We start from the raw sequence: 19,937 nt of genomic DNA on the forward strand, positions 1-19,937 counted from the left end.
TCCGTGGGTCATCAGTGGGCAAGGAAAAACTCGGGAGAGAACCGAAGAGCTTGTGTGTTTGTCCTTGGAAAAGACTTTCTGATGGTATCTCTAACTACAGTAGCTATACTCTGACAGCACACTCTTAAAAATGAAGGTACTTTATTAGCATTAATGGTTCTTTGAACACCCATCCTTTAACATCCATGGAATCTTTCCTTTGCACAAAACATTCTATTTATAGAAAATAAGTTCTGGATTAAAACATTGTTCACACTAAATGGTGCTTTTAAGAACGGTTCATTGTACAGTTCTTTGCAGAAGCCAAACTTGCTCTATTCTGGAATCGATGCAAAACCCTCTTTTGGAACCTTTATTTTAAAGTTAATGTGGCAGGTTGGCTTGCAAAGAGAAAATCTGACAGGAAAAACTTTCACTAAACCTGTGAGCAATGAACCCAAGTGTTCTTCATTACTATTTTATTTCCTTTTCTGCTGGAGCAACATATTTGTGTTTTATTCGCAGAGCTGCCGCAACAGCATCTGCATAAAACAACAATTAAGTGTTTATGAAGAACAAACCCAAACCACACTTGCAGCATAGACGCATGTATGATGGCAAACCAAGATGTTTGATTCAACTTAATACCACACCGCTGGAGCTTTCAGGATGTGTTAGGGCTAGACGAAATCCAACCATGTTTTCTCACATTTTCCAACATGGCGAACCGAAGAGTAATGGAAATGCTCTAAATTAAACGCAGGTACTTCTTTTGCCGTGGTTGTAATTTCCTGACATTACCTCGGTGTCAACATGTCCTCTCATTAAAATCTCAGATCACTTTTGTGGTATCATTAATACAGTCTGTCCCTCATTTAAACCAGCATTTTCACACCAGCCATGAGCCTTAAATAGGAGTTGAGCAGCCACTGAAGGTTGTGCTGTTGGGGCTACTTAAAAAAAGCCACCAACAAGATTTGTTAAAATCATTGGGCCTTGTGGAAAATCTAAACTGTAGAACAATTACACCCATTAGAGATTGTTAAAAGTGATTCAATCAGTGTTTGTCAAATTACCTTTAAAGCACCAGCCACAATATATATACTCTCAGCAGCTTTTCCACACATACTTAAGGCCATTACGGTGTCCAGTCTGAATGGCACTAGTGTCTTTCAAGCTGGCAAACACAATGTCTTGAAGAATAATTGTGTGGTGAGCTGCTGGTTAATTTTTTTTCCACCTCGCCTTTGTATCTCAAGCAGCATTTTTCTTTTAAAGACGGTTTCCTAAAATACATCAGTGCCTGTGAAGTATGCCTGTCGTGTTTTGTTTAGTAATCTACTGGGTCGCCTGGCTCGGTGCTTTGGCACGCTGTTATCTTTTCAGTTTGCATTGTTTTCAGAGGTAATACGGTTCCTTTTTTGAAGTGGCTGCTTATTCGTGCGGTCGGTGTATTGAGGTTGGACCATTCGTGACCTCTTATTAAGAATCTTTTTGTGCATGCTGACAGCGCAGGGTTTATTTTAGATTTCAGGAGAACAAAGGAACTTCAACATAACATTACATGGAGCACATTTAGACATGCTGCCATTATGTGATTTACAGATAGCATTATAAGCAACTAGCAGCAATATATCAAATACATACAAACCATAAAAGATTGTGGCACACAAGGATGATTGGCAGCAGTTTGATATATCTGGTCCGATCAGTTACCACCACCTTCTCCTGCTGTGTAAAAATCCAAAGCAAAAAGCTCCCATTACACAGTCGCGAACACACTATATGAGCAGAAAAAAGAAAAGAAATAACAATCTGATAATCATCAGCAGTTGGCCTGATGCTGTACTCCCTCTGTCTGTATTTTCCGTCTCGGTCTCAACCTTCTCTCTCTTTCTCTCACCCATGATGGGTGCTGAGAGCCTGATGAACACATCCTGATGAAAAGTTAAGGATAATATCATTCTTGGTCCAAAGCCAAAAGCCTCCCAGGCAGGTTAAGAACCGAGGAAGGCAAACGCCTGTGCTTCTCTAGTCCTTATATACAGTATGACTGTTTGATGTGTGTGTGGGAGGTAGGTAAGGTATGCCTAGTATATAGGCAGGTTGCTATCATATTGTCTTATCAGAATCATTCATTCATTCAGATGCAGACACTGTCTTTATGAGGGAGTAACTGACTCATTCAGTTTGAGCAAATACAGTTGTGAGTGATATTCATGATCCCAACAGTCTCCTGGCATTAGCAAGACAAGACAAGCAATTGACAATATGCAAATGAGCTCAGATAACACAACAAAAATAAGTCTCACACTTTTTACTGTAGTTCTAATTGTTAAAGTTCATTAAAATGCTTGAATAATAATAAAGTTATTATGCTGCTGGTTGACAGCATACTACAGGTGAGTTTTCCTTTTTACAGTCAATCTGTGTTCTCCATAAAGTATATTACTGTAAATCTTAGTCATAGCGTGTCAGCACTAATGCAGTCTTTAAGACACTGAGCTCTTTACAGGGGACAGGTCTGAAGGCCGACTCAGGCACTGTGGTATTTGCACACTCATTTCTTTGTTTATTTATTGTTAGGCCAGCTAGTTATTTACACTTTATGGATGGGAACGTCAGAATTCATTTGAGGCTGTTAAACCATAAAAATAAAAAAAAGTGAGTGAGTGAGCAAACCAAAACCATCTAGTTATGCAAAGGCATTACAAGACATATTTAACCTTTGAGAGCGTATTACATATTGAGGGTTTGTGACCACAAAAGAACGGAAACCTAGTGAAGTACTAAGCAAACTAGTATGTGTAAAAAATATATTTATAAAAAAACAAACTAGTGAATTGAGATTGGAGAACTTTGGTCTGTGCATCAAGTAAGCATGCACTTCCCGAGTATTCTAACGGCCTGATGCTCTGCTTCTGATTTCACTTTATATTAAAGCATACCCCTCTTTCCCTCTTAAAGGAAGGCAAAGCCACTTCTGATATTTGGAAGAAAATTATACCAGTCATTAGTTTCTTTATGCAATATTCTAACCCACTGCCTAGGGAGCTGCGGGAACCTTCCATTTCAAACAGACGCGTTTCATTTTCACAAAAACAGCAAGTCCACGCACTTGCATTACATCTCTCCATTCCACCACGACCTTAAGTAAACACACTGAATTATGATTTTATACAAATGAGACCGCATTCAATGTAATTCAATCAAAATCTAATAAGGAAACGGTTCATGGTTGTTGTGATGAGGTCAGATTTCTCTGTGAGGGCATGATGGAGGTTTAGGTGAAGCATGATCGCAACATTTCTCAGCGTATTTCCCTCCTCACTTACTTCCAGGTATTAAGAGCTCAGCTGAAAGTGTGTGTGTGTGTGTGTGTGTGTGGTGACAACACCCCTCATGAGCTTTGAAAAATCAAACAGATCCACAAGAAGTTTGCTTAAGTGAAGAAACAACAGCATTCTTTTTAAGTGCTTTCAAAAGCTTTGAGATCCATTGTGGCTCTCATTTAAGATCTCAGGTAGCTATCATCATTTTAAAAAACAAAAGTCTGGCTGGATAAGAACTGAGGTTTAAACAGGCTGAGGTGGTGCGGTTGAGAACGGTCTGCACTTTTGAGCTGACAGGGCAGGAATACAGACACTAGAGCACTAACTCTCATCCCAATGACTTAAACATGTCTTCTGTCCTCAACTCACCATCCCATAAATTCCTGTCCTTCAGTCAAACATGCAACATTTGTTTAATGATGTTAGTTAGGCATGTCCTACTAGTCATCAACCTCAGAGAGAGAGAGAGACAAAGATGGATGAAGAGGGGAAGTAAAAAAGAAGGGTAGCGGTTGTAACATCTGCACTGCTTGGGTTTAGAAAGGCCTTATTTATTTTTTGCTGATCAGAGTCGCATACTCCTCAGACAATGATTCTGATTTAGAGTCTCTTGGTTTATAGTCTGTTGAAGTAAACTGCACTTAGCCATACATGATAGACTCAACACAGGAGAATCAAGTATGACAAATGTGGAGCCACAGGAAATCAGCTGTAGTCAAGTGCGATATTGATTCAACATTCAAGTATTCAGTTCCGTTTGTCTCCTACTTCGCATATTTAAATAATTTCTCTGTGTTTGACAGTTTGCGCACCAGTCACTCTCCTCTATAGTTCTCTAATAATTAAAATATTAGGGGATTTAATCAAATTAATAATCTCCTTAAGATAATAACTGCATATTTTCACATTTTACAGTGCAGCATTGACATTTGAGTCACTATAATGACAAATTTCTACTGTTTGTTCCACAAGTTTGCGTAATTGTATTTTTGCTTATTTTATTTTTTTGCATTTATTGTATCTGGTAGTGGAAATACTGGACATTGGATTGATGCCGATAATATAAAATATTATGATTTTTAACGATTGCATTTTATGGGGCTGTCTGAGCAAAAGGCACGCTGCTGCTGTATTGTTGAGGTGGTCTAATTTTCCTTATACACACTCTTACTTTTAACAGGCAAAATTAATGAGAAAAATGAGAGGAGCCATCACCATATTTTTTCAATAACAAAGAATAACGAAAAATACTCCCATCTTAACAGGGAGCTGTTCAAAGGAAACATCATATTTCTTCGTAGTGCAGAAGAGACCTGCTACTGCATTGTCCCAAGTTCTCCAAGCATTCACATTACCGTTGACTGAATTAATGAGCAATATTGTCACATTAATGGCAAGTGCTTCTGATTTAATCAGTAAGCAGTCTTTAATTACAGGGTTGCATGAACCTTTTAAACAAAAGTCACATCACCAGATGGACAAAAGTACCGGTTGCATTCATGAATGTATTGTATTCATGCTCTAAACAACTTCGGATAATGCAAACTGTGGAACATTTGGCATGTACACACACAGGAGAAGAAAGCATTTATTGTTATTGCTAAATTAGATGCTGCAAATTGAGGGGAAAAAACTGAGACAAGCATGAGCCAGGACTGTAGACTCCAACAAATTAATTAATGACAAGTTTAGCTTTGGCTAAATGCTTCCTTTTATTAAATAAACACACATCAGTCATTACAGCTGATCCACTTATACTCATTGAGTGGGTAAAGTATCTCATCTGTTGCCCACTGCGGGTGAGACTGAAAGGAAGATGTGGTCACTTTTAACCATTTTTAGCTTTGTCATTGGCCAGCGCCAAGCATCGGATGTTGGCCACACAGCTGGCTGCCGCCTCCTGTAGAATCTCATCTGTGGATCCGACCATGATGAGCAGGAGCTGCAAAGGGGAGGAACATGTCAGAAACAGCCATCACAACATGAAATGATATCGCTGGCCAACATTCGCCTTTCATAAGGTAGAACAATAAACACACAGCTACAATAACAGTCATTCACGAAGGCCTCTTACAGCAGTTCTTTCCTGGGGCTTGAAGGAGACATCTAATCGGTTATTAAGCTATAAATGCAACTGTTTGCACACTGCAGATCTTTGCCAGAGTAGTTTACAGCTCCTGGGGCTGCCAAGGCCCAATGCCTACTGGATGGCAGCAGCACTGAGCCGACACATTAACTCACATATCAGTGTGTTTAGTTGCATTGAGAGAGCAAGATAAGAGGTAGAACATGAGAATATGGAATAAAGTTTGTGTGTGTGAGTAGGTATATAAGCGGAATTATGTTCGTTATTGTAATAAACAGATGGAGTAATTGTTTCTAAATTCTCCTCTTGTCCATAAAGCACTGACTGCTGTAGAGCCCTGAACATTTGGCCATGTACTAAACCACAATTTGGCAGCGCTCTCCATCAGATCAAAGGTCATATCAGATCCCTCCACTTCAGCTTTGTGTAACCCGCTTCTTTTGATCCATTCTCTCAACAACAGGCTCTCTGGCTCTAAAAAAGACCACTTTCTGAAACATTCTGACTATATATTTAAAACTTTGTACAATGAGAGTTACTCATTATAGTGTCACACAAAGTGAACCTAAGGGGTAGAGTTTGTGCCAATGCCACACTTTGGTTAAGTTATACATCATAGTATAATACAGTCTTTCTGTTGAAGGAGGGAGAGAAAGACAGATAGACAGAAAGACAGAAAGATTAGTGGTGAGTTGTGTTCTTAAATCTAAATAAATCGCTGGAAAACACACAATGAGCAGACGACACAATGGCAGTCGAAATCTGTTTGGACAGTGTGTGTGTCTCACTGCAGTACCAGTAAGAGTTCATTCATTGTGCTTCATCCAGTTTATGCCAGTACATTTAAGCTAAAAGTTTTACTTTATCATGCAGGTCATGGTAAAACTCTCAAGAACCATGGATCTTTTTTACTCCGAATGCTTAAAGGCAGGATAGGAGTATGTTGTCACAATAATACTCAAATGTATAACTACATTATAGAGTCAACTCAAAATTCTGTTCCAATGTTTACCATATTTGATATGCTCTATATGTGATAAATGTTTATGTGAATACTAAATTAAATCGGTTAGTCATACAAGGTGAATGTGTTTCGGATTAAACTGCTTGATTTATTTAGATTATGTCTAATAATGTATTTTTGTACTTTTAAAAGTGTGAACATTTTGGTTTCACAGACTTTTAGTAGATGGACAAAAATGATGAGAAAAATATATTCCTTTGTTTTCTGAAGATCAGTGAAGTCTTGTGGGTTTGGAATGACATGGGGGTGAGTAAATAATGACAGAATTTTCATTGGGAGAGCATTATATGATAATAACCCAATACTGACTGAAATGTAAAAAATCATCTCTCTAATATTGGCTGGTAATGTATTGTACCAATATAATGTACAACCTTAAAAAAATTGTGTTTATAACTGTGTCAGTGCTTGCGGATTTGAGATCTATACATGGCTAAAATATAACTGTCAGTATAAAGTGTGTTACTGTAAGGCGAAGTTTGAACTCTTTTCATGTTATACACACATGCACCAAGTTTGTAGACATCATTAAGCCAAGGTACAGAGAGGCAAGACATTCCCCAAATTCCCTGCTAAAAGTTAAATAATAAGAATAAACAGATGGAAAGACTAATGTTCTCGCTCTAAGCTCCACCGGATTCCTGAACTGAACTGACATGCACAACAATTTAGAAATCAACAGCTTCAATAGCAAATCTCCTCTTCTAGAGTCTTTATTTGTTAAAACTGCTTTCAAGTTTTTCACATGATTTTAGCAGTCTATCTCCAGCTCATGAATGAATCCGTTATCAAATTCAGCTGGATTTGCCATTTTTTAAAATAGATCCCAAAGCACCTCGAAGAGGTGAACGGATGCAAACACGAGGCTGCAGCAACATGCCAGCACGATCAGACAAGCTGCTTTTGTGAGCAGTCAGAGGATGCCTGCGACAGGGTCAGACTCCGTTTGCCAGAGCTCATAGAGTGTTATTCAGTCGTGGCCAAACAGGGGCTCCTAGGGCCTGGAGCGGAGCCTCAGATAAGCATTGCTCTCTGTCTACCCCTGCCTCTCTCAACTCTCCCAGCTGGTTCCTGAACAGACTATAATAGCCCACTTGTTAAATACTCCCAAACCTCAGTAACATGATAACTTGCCTTATGTTTGGAAAATGAATGAGAGCCACTAAGACTTTCTTCTGTCTTATACACCGCAACAGCGGGAGGATCTTGACCTCCGGGGAAGGTAGAGTGAAAACATGTTTTCCCAGGCTTCTCTTTCAGCACAAGCACATGTACATAAGTTCTCACACATGTACACACACATGCCATGTCACGCATGTAGGTGTTGTGGTGTTAAGTGCAGCAGCGGTAAGCTGCCAATTCCTGAGGAGTGGGTTTAAATCTCAGTAAAACCCCCCATCCACCCATCTCACCTTGTTCTCATCCTCCAAACCTCAGTTTTCTTTACCTCTTTACTACATATACCAGTTTCCATCTCCATTCATTGATCTACTAAAAAGGCACCAGGTCCTGTGCGAAGTCCCCTCATGCTTCAAACAATCCACCATCATCCCCCAATTAATTACTATAGACCTGTCTGTGGCTACGAAATTATTTGAAAAACTGGTTTTGGCTTATCTGAAAGACATCACTGGACCCCCTGCAGTTTGCCTACAGGACTGCACTACATCCTGCAACATCTAAACAGACCAGGATCGTATGTGAGGATCCTGTTTGTGGACTTCAGCTCGGCTTTTAACACCATCATCCCAAACATCCTTCTACTCAAATTAACTCAGCTCTCTTGAGCACACCTCTGTCTGTCTGTAGATCAACAGATTCCTGACAGGCAGGCAGCAGCAGCTAGTAAAGCTGGGAAAATTCTCATCCAGCACCCATACAATCAGCACTGGCGCCCCCCAGGGTTGAGTCCTCACCCCACTGCTCTTCTTCCTCTACACCAATGACTGCACCTCTAAAGACCCCTCTGTCAAGCTCCTGAAGTTTGCAGACAACACCACACTTATCGGCCTCATTCAGGACTGTAACGAGTCTGCTTACAGACAGGAGATTAAAGAGCTGGCTGCCTGGTGCAGTCTTAACAACCTGGAGCTTGTTGAAGCTTGGAACACACTCAAAACCGTGGAGATGATCGTGGACTTCAGGAGAAACCCCTTGCTCTCCCCCAATTCGCCATCATGGACAGCACTGTAACAACCGTGGAGTCAATCAGGTTCCTGGGCACCACAATCTCTCAGCATGTGTAGTAGGACAATCACATTGAGTCCATTGTTAAAAACAAAACAGGGAGATTATATGTAATCCACACACATCTATCAAACCTTTTTCTACTCTCACACCTGAGATACCCTGCATTCCTCACCTCAGATGAAACAGAGGGTCGAGTCATGCGGTTTCAAGACATAAAACACTCCAAACTTCAGACACATGCTACAGTAGGCATATCAGAGAGAGAGAAAAAGAGAGAGAAAGAGAGACTGGAGGAAGACTGAATAGCCTGAGTGTGTATAAGGACGTCATCTGCTTGCCATATCCACAAGCAGCTTCAACCTGCTACACACAGACCATGACTAAAATGAAACGTATGGAATATTTCTACAGGTCAAGGCTAAATCAAGCTTTTTCTTCATCTCTCCTTCATATTTTGCTCATATAAGTACATTTGAACGCATGCTGGTTTGTTTTGAACATATAAACAGGACAGGAGGGAAAACAGAAGCAACATCAGCGGACTTTCACACATGACAAGCGCAGACTCACAGTCCACAAAAAAATACAGTGTAAGCTGCACAAAACATACCAGGATCTGGCAACTCGCACCAGCTGGAATCCTCTCAGATGGAAATGGCTGATAATTACAGTTCGTATTTTGTAATTTGTCTGGCAGAGGTATTTTTGACTATGAAAGGAGTTCTTTAATAGAAAAATCTGGCTAAAGCTGTCTGCAAGGATTTATGGTTTCAACAAACAATCTGCAAAGCTGTGGCGGTGTGCTGGAGGGAAAGAGAGACTGGATGGAAAGAGATTTCTGAGCATCAGACACAACGAGGCACATCCGAATGAAAGCTGTGAGATCCTGAGCGTACATGTCAATTCTCTATGCAGAATTTGGAGAGTCTAGAGGGTGAAGAGACAATGTTTAATGTATTTTCCAGTGTAAAATACTTTATTCTCAATGCTTAATTTCCTCTGCTAGAGCTTGGGGGAATGAGTGCTACACCATTAAGAACATCGAGCTGCAGTTACAGACAGAACATAAGTCTGAGAGGGCACAGCATGCAAAGCGGGAAAGGGTGAGAGAGTGGAGGAAATCATTACAGTTCTAAGCTGTTGGGTGTAAAAGAGCTTCTGACTCTGAAATACGATTGCAATAATAGCAAGAGGCAGACTTGAGTTTTACACCCCTTCATAAATTAGACTGCAGTGCAGATATCGTTCCCTGATATACGGTCTATCGAAACCCATTTACAATGGTATAAAATATTGATTTAAGACATCTACTGTCACAATAGCCAATTTATCATTTTAAATGACAGTTGTGCTTGTGGTTTTTCAGGTGGAGGCAACACATTTGTCCGTGAAAACAAGTTAAAGATGCAATGAGGGCGCAATAGAAGGCTGGATAGCGCAACAAGCATTCACACAGACACAACACACAGCTGTCCAGTTTTTATCATTGCTCAAACCAGGCCAAAAGAAAAGAAAAAACATTTGCCTTAACAACTTTTGCAAATCGGACATGACTCTTTTGGAACACCCAAAGTTCAGTCCAGCCTCCAATTATGGGCTGAGCTGAACCACATTCACTGCACCAGCACATCATACTACAGCACACCATTAAAGGAACATGGGAAAAAATATTTGGCTTCAACACGTAACCACTCTCATAATTTATATCCAGTTGTTATTGGGGGTGTGGGGGAAGCTTTTTAACTGTATGTACAAGCTCTCAAACTGTTTTCTCATGTGAAAATCCCATTGGGAAAGTAAAATGTGGTTAAATTTGAATACTGGCAAAACAAGTTTTTCTTCTTCCCAAATGGAATTAAAGTGTACATGGCAGGAATAAAATGTCATAAATGTTTTATTGAACAATACATAGTTCATAGTGTTACCTACAAGCACAGTCATCAGGTAGAGTATCTTGAGTCTATGTTTAGCGCAGTCTAAGTAAATGTAGGATGCTGGTTTAGTCTATGAAAGACTTCTTAGACTTTCAGTGTCCAAAAATAGCACATTTATAGTTGCAACACCTTGTCACTAGGGCAATACCTTTAAAAAGACAACTTTTGACCTTATGCACCCCTATAAGGTGCACATTTGTACCTTAGAGTAGTTATAAATACCCTTAAGTTACTACTATGAATCCTTAATTGAAAAATAAGGTAAAATATGTCTCTTTATTTTTCATTTTTCTGAGAATGGAATAGTATTTTAGTTTAAGGGTTATGCTAATTACTTGGTGACATTATTGTGTTCAGTAATAAAATGCATTAGGTTTCTTTTGAGCTTCTGTAGTCTAGACCTGTCTCTCTTAACAGCCACATCTTGAAATGCTTGATTTTTGGCATTAGTGGAGAGCAGTTTTCCTTAAATAACCCTGCAAGAGCTACAATAAAAACCTACATCACACCTTACATGTAAACCTCTTTAGTTATTTATAAATTGAGCAATTATTACGAAAAGTTTTAAAGACCATGTTGTCTAGCATTTTGATTTGAGCAGCACATTGAGTGGATTCCAGAACCTGCTTCTCAGAAAGTATCCCAGCAGTATTCTGTCACCCAAGACCAAAGTCATGCCACAGTCACATTCTGCTCCTTCTTCCCAGCAGCTTGCTGAGCAACTGTTCCCTGCGCAACAGCCTTTCAATGCTCAGCAGCCCTGGCATGCTAGGGCACAGGGGATAACTGGGGGGTGGCGGAGTGAAGCTCAGTATACACTGCTGTTTGCTCTACTGAATTCCCATGACAGTTAGAAAATGCTCGAACGTCCATCCCCCAAACTACCACCCCTCACCTCTTCAAAAAAAGCACAAAAAAAAGCAAAGAAAGCATGCCTTGTTTTTCTGCACTCATTGCTCAAAAGTAGTTTGAAAAACATAAATTCAAAGCTTATTAGCGATGTTTTCACATGCTGCAAGCTGTGGTGTGCCAACAATCAGCTAGCAATGCAAAAAAAAAATAATAATAATAGTAAAATACATAAACACACACAGATATATATATATATATATATATATATATATATATATATATATATATATATATATATATATATATATATATACAAATAAATATATATATATATATATATATATATATATATATACAAATATATATATATATACAAATATATATATATATATATATATATATATATATATATATATATATATATATATATATATATATATATATATATATATATATATATATAATTTAAATAAAGCAGATATATAAAACTAACACGCAGTCCGATCAGTACCTTGACCACTCCGTTTTCGTGCATTGTGATGCAGTTGTTAGGGTCTTTAGACAGCTCAAACAGAGCCCGGGCTGTCGCTTGGTGCACCAAAGGGTCTTTTGAGCGAAGATAGTGCACCAGTGGGGCTACAGCTCCAGCTTCCCCAAATGATGCACAGTTACTCCCCCACGTACAGCTGCAGGCGATGGCTTCTGCCAAGTACCGCCGTAACTTATCATCCCCCTGTACAATCACACAGAGAGAGGGGACAGAGAAAACCTTATTGAAAAGAGTACTGATGGTTACACATTTTTTAGTATGGTTACTAAGATGCCTACTGTGAAATTAATAAAAGGACAATCTCAGAGAAGTGAATTTGTCGATAGATCAGCACTCACAGTGTTGGTGAGATTGGCCAGCATGGGAACCACACCATGGTCTGTAATAACTGCCAGGTTCTCCACATCTTTGGCAATTTTGGCGATGGCTGCACAAACACTGGCCAGCACATCTTTATTCTGTGATTTTAGCAAGTTAATAATGAGCTCCAAACCACCCACAAAGGAACGCACCATTTCCCCAGCATCCTAAACACAGGGAAAACAAGAAAATATCATGAAATGATCATGTGTTATTTATCATGTGTTAAATCATTCACTGAACTACTGAGAATAGCCAAATTTCTCTTATGATACTTGGAGAAACACTCCAGCGTGCTTTGGGGTGAGACAAAGACTGTGAGATTCTGTACTCATTCTGTCACTATGAAACCTGTACATGTCAAACTCAATCAGTCCACACTACCTAGAGAATATACTCACCTCACAGAGGAAATATGGCTGAAAAAATTGCATTTTGTTATTTTTCCCTTTGTCTTTGTGTGTGTGTGTGTGGGGGGGGGGGGGGCATGTTTTTGTGACATATCAGGACACAACTTTGTATAATGACATGGGTATGACACAGGTATTACAAGGAGAGGGTGACTTATGAGGACATAACACATGTCCCCATTTTTCAAAACGCTTATAAATCATACAGAATGAGTTTTTTTTTTTTTGAGAAAGTAAAAATGCACAAAGTTTCCTGTGAGGGTTAGGGTTAGGGGTAGGGTTGGTGAAGGGCCATAGAATATACAGTTTCTACATTATAAAAACCATTACGCCTATGGGATGTCCCCACTTTTCACAAAAAAAAAAAAAAAACGTGTGTGTGTGTGTGTAAAGCAGAGATGGTTTTAGTCTGGAGGACGTTTTTTCTACCAATGACCCTAGGTCACATGAAAATTAATGGGAATTAAAAACACACATATTGCCCAGAAATGGCAACTTTAGTCGCTCTTTTGTATTCAGTCCAGTCATTTCAGTTGTGTCAGAGGGTATGTGGAATGTCAGCATGGCACAAGGCTGTTCAGAACAATTATAACATAATACAGTGATATCTTTATTGATTGTACAGAGGCATATGATTATGGTTTTGGAATCAGGTGAAGCTGAACATTCAGTAAATAAACCATTCTTGTATTCCCACCTGCTATTTTTACTGAATAAAGACACAACTACGTCTTTGAGTTAACCCTGTGCAAAGAAAGTCTACAGAAAGTCTGAAGTCCCTGACCCTCTTGTAAGTGCAGTCCTCTGGGGTTCTCTTGATAATAATAAAGTCTGTCCTTCTATAACCCTGTATTTCACAACACAGCTTAACCCTAATAAACCCTTGTACACAGCAGAGTAAAAGTCTGCCTACCACCCTGCAGACCCAGAAAGAGAAGTGGAGAGCCAGAGCAGGTCAAGCGTGCAGAGCAGGGTGAGCCTCTAAAGTGAAGCCAAAGGATGAGCTCTGTGTTTAGTGTCTCTGGGCACAGATCAGGGAGGAGAGGGGAGGAATTTGCAGCGTGTCTCACACAGGAAATGGCAGTACGGGAATACTGATGAACACTGGGAAAGAGAGAGTGAGAGAGAAAAGCGGGAGCAGAAGAGGAAGTATGGCAGAGCCACCAGCTGCGGAGGGTCACTGAGGAACCCTTTCAACCCAGGGCCCACAAAAACATCCCCAACTAAGTTCCACATCAGCAAACACAGCACGAAGCGAGATGTGCAGAGAGCGAGGAAGAGTGAGGGAGAACGGATGAAACACAAACAGTGTACAAAAACCAATGTAAGCCAAGCTGAAAGAAGGATAGGAAAATGCCCGAGGGATAAAAAGGAAAGAACAAGCTGCTGAGAGTGGGAATATGAGAGACAAGGAATGAAATGAGGAAACTGCACTCAAAAAACATTATAGCATTAAGGGAATTGAGTGTGAGGTATAACCTTTACATGAATGCTTCTGGAAGATGTTTTAATTTAACGTGCACATAAACGAACCAGCGTCAACTAATCAGATTGTTTTGTCACCTCACATCACCTGCGTCTGGTTGTGCTTGAGCACACTGCAAATACTACATCCACGACCAACTAGCATGCACATTCTGCACCTGCATGAGAGGAAATAACTCTCCATACCAGCAGGTGGCAGTAGCCTGTATTCATAATTCAAAAAGAGACACCAGAATACCTAGGACTGTGAATATACAAACTGTTAACAAAGTAGTGCTTGCCTTAATATCTCACTCACCACAGAAGGATATGCTACATACTGTAGCTTCTTTGAATATATCTGATTAGTTATTTATGTGCCCTCTTGGCTTCAACTTTTACATGCTTTTCATCACTTCCATTTTTTTGTGCATTGCTTCACTAAGCTGAACAGCAAATCAGGGTGATTTCTTTCACCAACAGGCTCTGCCGCTGATGCTCGACTAGTTTCACTGCTGCGGATTGAAAATATAATAAAATTTTGCACTGAGAAAGTCCGGCCACATTTACCATTGTTCGACAAATTTTCACAGACCAAATACAGTAATTTCAGTAGGAATACATGGGATCAGGAATTATGTGGAGGGCAAAAGATTTCCCCATACAGATTTCACAGTGGGCTCAAGTAGATTCACCATGTTAACCAGCAAAAAAGTGTTTGAAAGTGATTTCATTACACTATTGTGCCTTAAGAAAAAAAAAAAAATTAGTAGAAAATCAGTAATGTACAACACCTAGATTCTTTGGACTAACTGGACTGATTAAGAATGGTCCTCAGATAACGTTGTATGCATTGCATGACCTCACAGTAGCTAATAATCACTAGAAAATTCATAAGTACCAGCTGTGAGTGTGTGTTTGTGCGCTGGTAGGGATTTTAAAGTGCCCAGACGCAGTTCCTCAAGCATGATTCTCATAAATCTGGCCCTGGAGCTACTAACTCAATCCACATAGGCCTTTATCTAAATAACTGCTGCTGTGAGGCCGATCAGGTTCCTGGTCTGGATAGGTACGTAATTTCACATAGCCCTTGCCACCAACCCTCACTCTCCTCTCTCTGAATGCGCATGCTAAGGGCTGCTGACCCATTGCAGTCCATGAAGTGAACCTGCTTTATTTTAGCCACACATAACATGGGAGTACACAGAGAAACAAAAGATAAGAAATTCTTCCCCTGAGAGAAACAGAAAATTGTTGGTTTAGACAAAAAAAAAAAAAAAAAGATACTTTATACAACAATGTTCTTTTATTTGTAACTGTGCTGATAATCTACAGGAACAATCATGTAATTGTTTTAATGTGTTACACAAGAGGCTCAGGAAAGCAGACTTGCTCTGGGCCAGCTATGAGATTTATATCCTATATATAGATGAGACCTACTGCTTTGTCCATGTTATGGACACTGCAATTCTGAACACATGATTTTGGTTTACTTTGTGGACGATTTAGAGGGCAGCACTCTTAAATGTGCATTTAGTAGTTCTTTTGTTAGTGTTAGCATCTCTGTTCTTCATGTTTTTATTTTAAATACTGATTTCACAATGGCATTAGAATTGGCCTACTTGGTCATTTTTAACATGGCGAGATATAGATGGACCGGTTTTGAAACTGGGCATAATTAACCATACCTTTGCATTTTCAATGCAGGGGCAGATGGCCCAAGCAGCACTGGCCTGAACATCTGGATTGGGGTTCTTCAGCAAAGACCAAAGAAGACGTACACCATCAAGACGATCGATTATCCTGAGAGAGAAGATTAACAACTTGTAACCTCTGGATACTGAGTAAGATGTTACATCAACCTGATTTATCACCCCCCATTACATAGTATACAATGCAATGTACATTGCAAACTCATGACTTGTTTTCCAAACATGTTTATATGTCTGTTTTTCCCAGGATTTAGTTTGGCTTTTGCAGCAGACTATCCCTCCTGGTGTGATGATGAAAACATTCCAGTAGCAGATCAGACAGTTGCTCAGCATGGCTTTCCCATCCGATCCCACCTGCTCAGTTCCTTTCGCCATTACCCCCTGCTCATCTTCCAACAACTCCATTAAAACATGTTCGCATCCGTCTGGCCGAGGCCTGACCCATACAATCCTTTTTGGAGATCCATGCAGATATTTATAGCAGACCGTGGACAAACACATACATTCACACACACTTGCACAAAGCACACCGTTTAACTCCGTTCCTGTCGGCGAGTCGGAGGAGGAAAAAACCCAGAGAAAGTACATTTTCCAAGTCAAACATTCTCAGAGACAAGTCTTTCTATATTTCACTGCTTCTGAGTGAGGTTTACTTAAGAACAGGCTGTATTTCATGGTGTGGATATGATTCTATATGATGTAGCCAGGCTCTGGGAAGTCCAGGAAAATGACTCTTCAGTGCAGTCCGTTTGTCAAGTACATTATAAATAACATGTAAACTGTTTCCCATGTGTGGATCAACAACAAGGCCGACATTCAATGCTGTCATCATTGCTAAACCATGCTGCAAAGGGGGGAACCAGTGAATGGAGGCCGAGCCGAGCACTGATCAGAGTCATCTTAACGCCAAGCGTACCCCCCAACCCCATCCTGATAATAAATCAGTTTGAGAAGCATGATAACAGGGAGAGACTCATGCTACCCCAAGAGGCCACTAAATCCTTCTGGTGCATAATCCTATACTTGAACAGGTAAGATGCACTCAGCACTAGTCGTTGGATGTGTCTACAAATCAATCCCTGTACTGGTTTAACTGTGGAAGTTTGTGTGTTCGACAACAGCAATGGGAAATTTAGTTGCAATTGTTTAATGGCCATTAGATGTATAAAGATCAATTTAAATAAAGTCGAATGTTTTAAAGGCTGTTCTATGAAAGAAAACAAACATCAAGTACGAGCTATGCTAATTGCTTGTAGACTACGGTTTAATTCTCAAAATAAACCATCAACAGAACGAAAAAGGAATAAAAAAGCATTTAAAAAATACACCCTGTTATAAGGAACTGGGAACAAAAATACAGGTACTAAATATAGATTCCCTGAGAAAACAAGAAAAACATGTTAAAGAGCTGTTACATAGAACTACTGGATTGAAATTCTTGGTCACTCAATGAGTCAAATGAAATGACTGACCTTATTTCTTCAAAAACAAGCTTTATGGACTTTTACTAAACCACTGTGGTTGCTCACATCCCTGAACGTATTAATCTTTCAGACAAAGGCTGTGTGAGCTTGGGTGCTGAAGAGAAAGGAACAAAATGCTCTTCATTTGTGTCCAGCATTAATTAAGAAGGACTGCAGTCTTTAACAGTCTTGTAAAAGCAATGAGAGTCAGATGTGTTAAATATACAGAGAAAAAAGATTGTCAAAACCCTGTGAATGTGTGAATTACATGACAGTTTTGTAAAGACAATGGTACTTGTTTTTCTGTTTACGTCCCCACTAGGGCTGGGTTTGATACAGATTTCCGGACTCTGTTCCCATTCACAAGCTCTTTGTTTTTGATTTTCATCCAATTTTATTCAATTATGTTTGAGTCGATTAAACAAGATTAAATTCCGATTTGACAGATTGATTTGGGTCATTTCAGTTATAAAGTCCATTTTGCTTACATATGAAAGAAATTCTCCCTCTGGTTATGTCGTAAATTATACAGGGCCGTGTTTCAGACTGATTAATTCTAGCAACTTGTCTTTTTGAACTATTCATTAAAAGAACTAACTCATGAGAGTCATTTGTTTCAGTAATCAGACTACGCTGGTCACAATGTATGATTTTTTATTCACCACAAAGTATTCACGAGTTATTTGTTAGCAAATTAGACTACACTGGTTGTGTTGTTCATTTGTTTTTGCACACAGCCTGTGACGCTCAATACAGACTGTAATCTAGTACAGTACAGTAAAGTAAACGAGGTGAAAAGCTGAAAAAGACATTCCGTGAACACATCTGTGCTTCTGTTCGCCTGCCTTTTTCTCTTTAGCAAGTCCAAATGGCAGTTGTCTGAAGTGCTTCGCAGTTTATTCAAACTGACCACAATGAGACAATAAAAAGCCTCCACCCTGGCCGCAACTATGAGTCTCACAGCAGGTAGAGTAAACACAGGTCTCTGAGCCCTGTAATTACAGTACCAGGGCTGAGGGCTCTTGCCCTGCATGTGTGGAGCATGGCGACTGGTCAAGCTGCACATCCCAGGCCCCGTTGGATCCGCCACAGAAGCGGTGAACATGGAGTATTTTACAGAGAACAAAAACAGTGCCTTGTCATCCTAAACTAAGCCAATGGCAACAGTGAGAGGGATTACAGGGCCAAGGTTGGACACTGTGAGCATTGTCAGCTGCTGGATTGTTTCTGGACAACCGTTTTGGATCCAGGTTAATTAGGTAATACAAAATCAGTAAAAACAGTCTTATATGAGCACAGAGAAAATGTGTTACTAATACTAATACAGTACAGAGTGTTATTATTTGGCTTGCAAAAGACAAATTTGCTGTAAAATTTTCACAAAACTGAGGGAAGACTTACGGCATGTTCTCAGGATCAGTGGCACAGGCTCCCACGGCCCTTGTGACGTTTACCAGAAGGGCCTGGTTGGTGCCGCTGAGTAAGCGGACCAAAGGCTGAATACCACCGCTCTTGCGGATGGTGGCAAGATTCTCCGATATTTGGGCACATTCTCCCAAAGCTCCCACTACATTAACAAGCACTTCTTCAGGTTGGTCTTTGAGAAGACCTACCAGAATTTCTAGTGCCCTATACTCCTGAAACCTGTCAGAGAGAATGAAAGAGAGAGAGCAAGAAATTATTACTCATATGCAAGTCAATGAAAAAAAATACTAGGAATACATTTTTTATCTGCTTTCACACATGCATTTCTTTCTTTTTTTTTTACTTTTTACTTGTGCACATTTCCTCTGTAAACTCCTTCTTGCTTGTACTAAAAAATAAATAAATAAAAACACAGCCGCTGAATGCTGTATAAAGTTTTGTAACAGTGAGTTTTTCCCCTGTATGTTTAAAATTTTGGGTTCAAAATGTGGTCTGATGGGATAACTGGAAATCCATGGGAATTCAATGAAAGAGAGCAAGTTGTGTCAATATTGCTCTGAAGGACCTTTCTTCAATGGATACAAAAACATGAAATGGTTTGTTTATAATTAGATAAAACATTATTTTTTTTCATCATCATGTAACCAATTGTAAGAACATTAAGATTCAAAACCCTAAATAGCAACAGGAAGTATTCATAAGGGTTGTGGATATCTAGGAGGAGAATAAATCTGGTGTTCCTTTATTACCACAACATTTCCCACGCTGTGCTCAATATGCATTTATGCTCAATGACCACATTTTTGGTTTGGAGCAAAACAACAAGAGCTTTTGGTGCGATTCTGGCTTTGTTTTCCAAGTAGTGCTAAACTACAATAAAGATTTAAAAGGCATATAATGTGGTCGCAGAGCCTCAACAAATCTCTGATGTATGGTTAAGCTATATGGCTGTTTTTATTCACAGTTACGGTTTCTGGCTAAGCAGCCCTGAAGACCATTGAGTGTCCACTTGGCTCTGGTCAAAGTCAACCAAACATTTTCTTGCAAATAAAACAGAAATGAAAAGAACAGCTGCCAAAATTAGCTCAGCATAAAAAGTTGGAAAAAAGACCAGGCCTACACAGAGCATGTAAAACAGAGATGCCATCAGCAAAGT

General features: G+C 39.6%; 1 protein-coding gene across 1 annotated transcript in view; it reads right to left on the minus strand.

Annotated features, from left to right (window-relative positions):
- Positions 1-5,004: 5,004 nt before the first annotated feature.
- Positions 5,005-19,937, minus strand: part of LOC113056105 (armadillo repeat-containing protein 4) — a 49,484-nt gene continuing 34,551 nt past the window's right edge. Inside the window, exons 16-20 of the mRNA XM_026222602.1 lie at positions 18,758-19,000; positions 15,870-15,984; positions 12,286-12,474; positions 11,909-12,130; positions 5,005-5,253 (exon numbers count right to left, since the gene is read on the minus strand). Of these exons, the coding sequence (XP_026078387.1) occupies positions 5,140-5,253; positions 11,909-12,130; positions 12,286-12,474; positions 15,870-15,984; positions 18,758-19,000 (883 nt within the window). The 3' untranslated portion in view covers positions 5,005-5,139. The remainder of the gene's footprint in view (positions 5,254-11,908; positions 12,131-12,285; positions 12,475-15,869; positions 15,985-18,757; positions 19,001-19,937) is intronic.

Source organism: Carassius auratus, chromosome 37, assembly GCF_003368295.1.
Source record: "Carassius auratus strain Wakin chromosome 37, ASM336829v1, whole genome shotgun sequence".
Taxonomy (NCBI): Eukaryota; Metazoa; Chordata; class Actinopteri; order Cypriniformes; family Cyprinidae; genus Carassius; species Carassius auratus.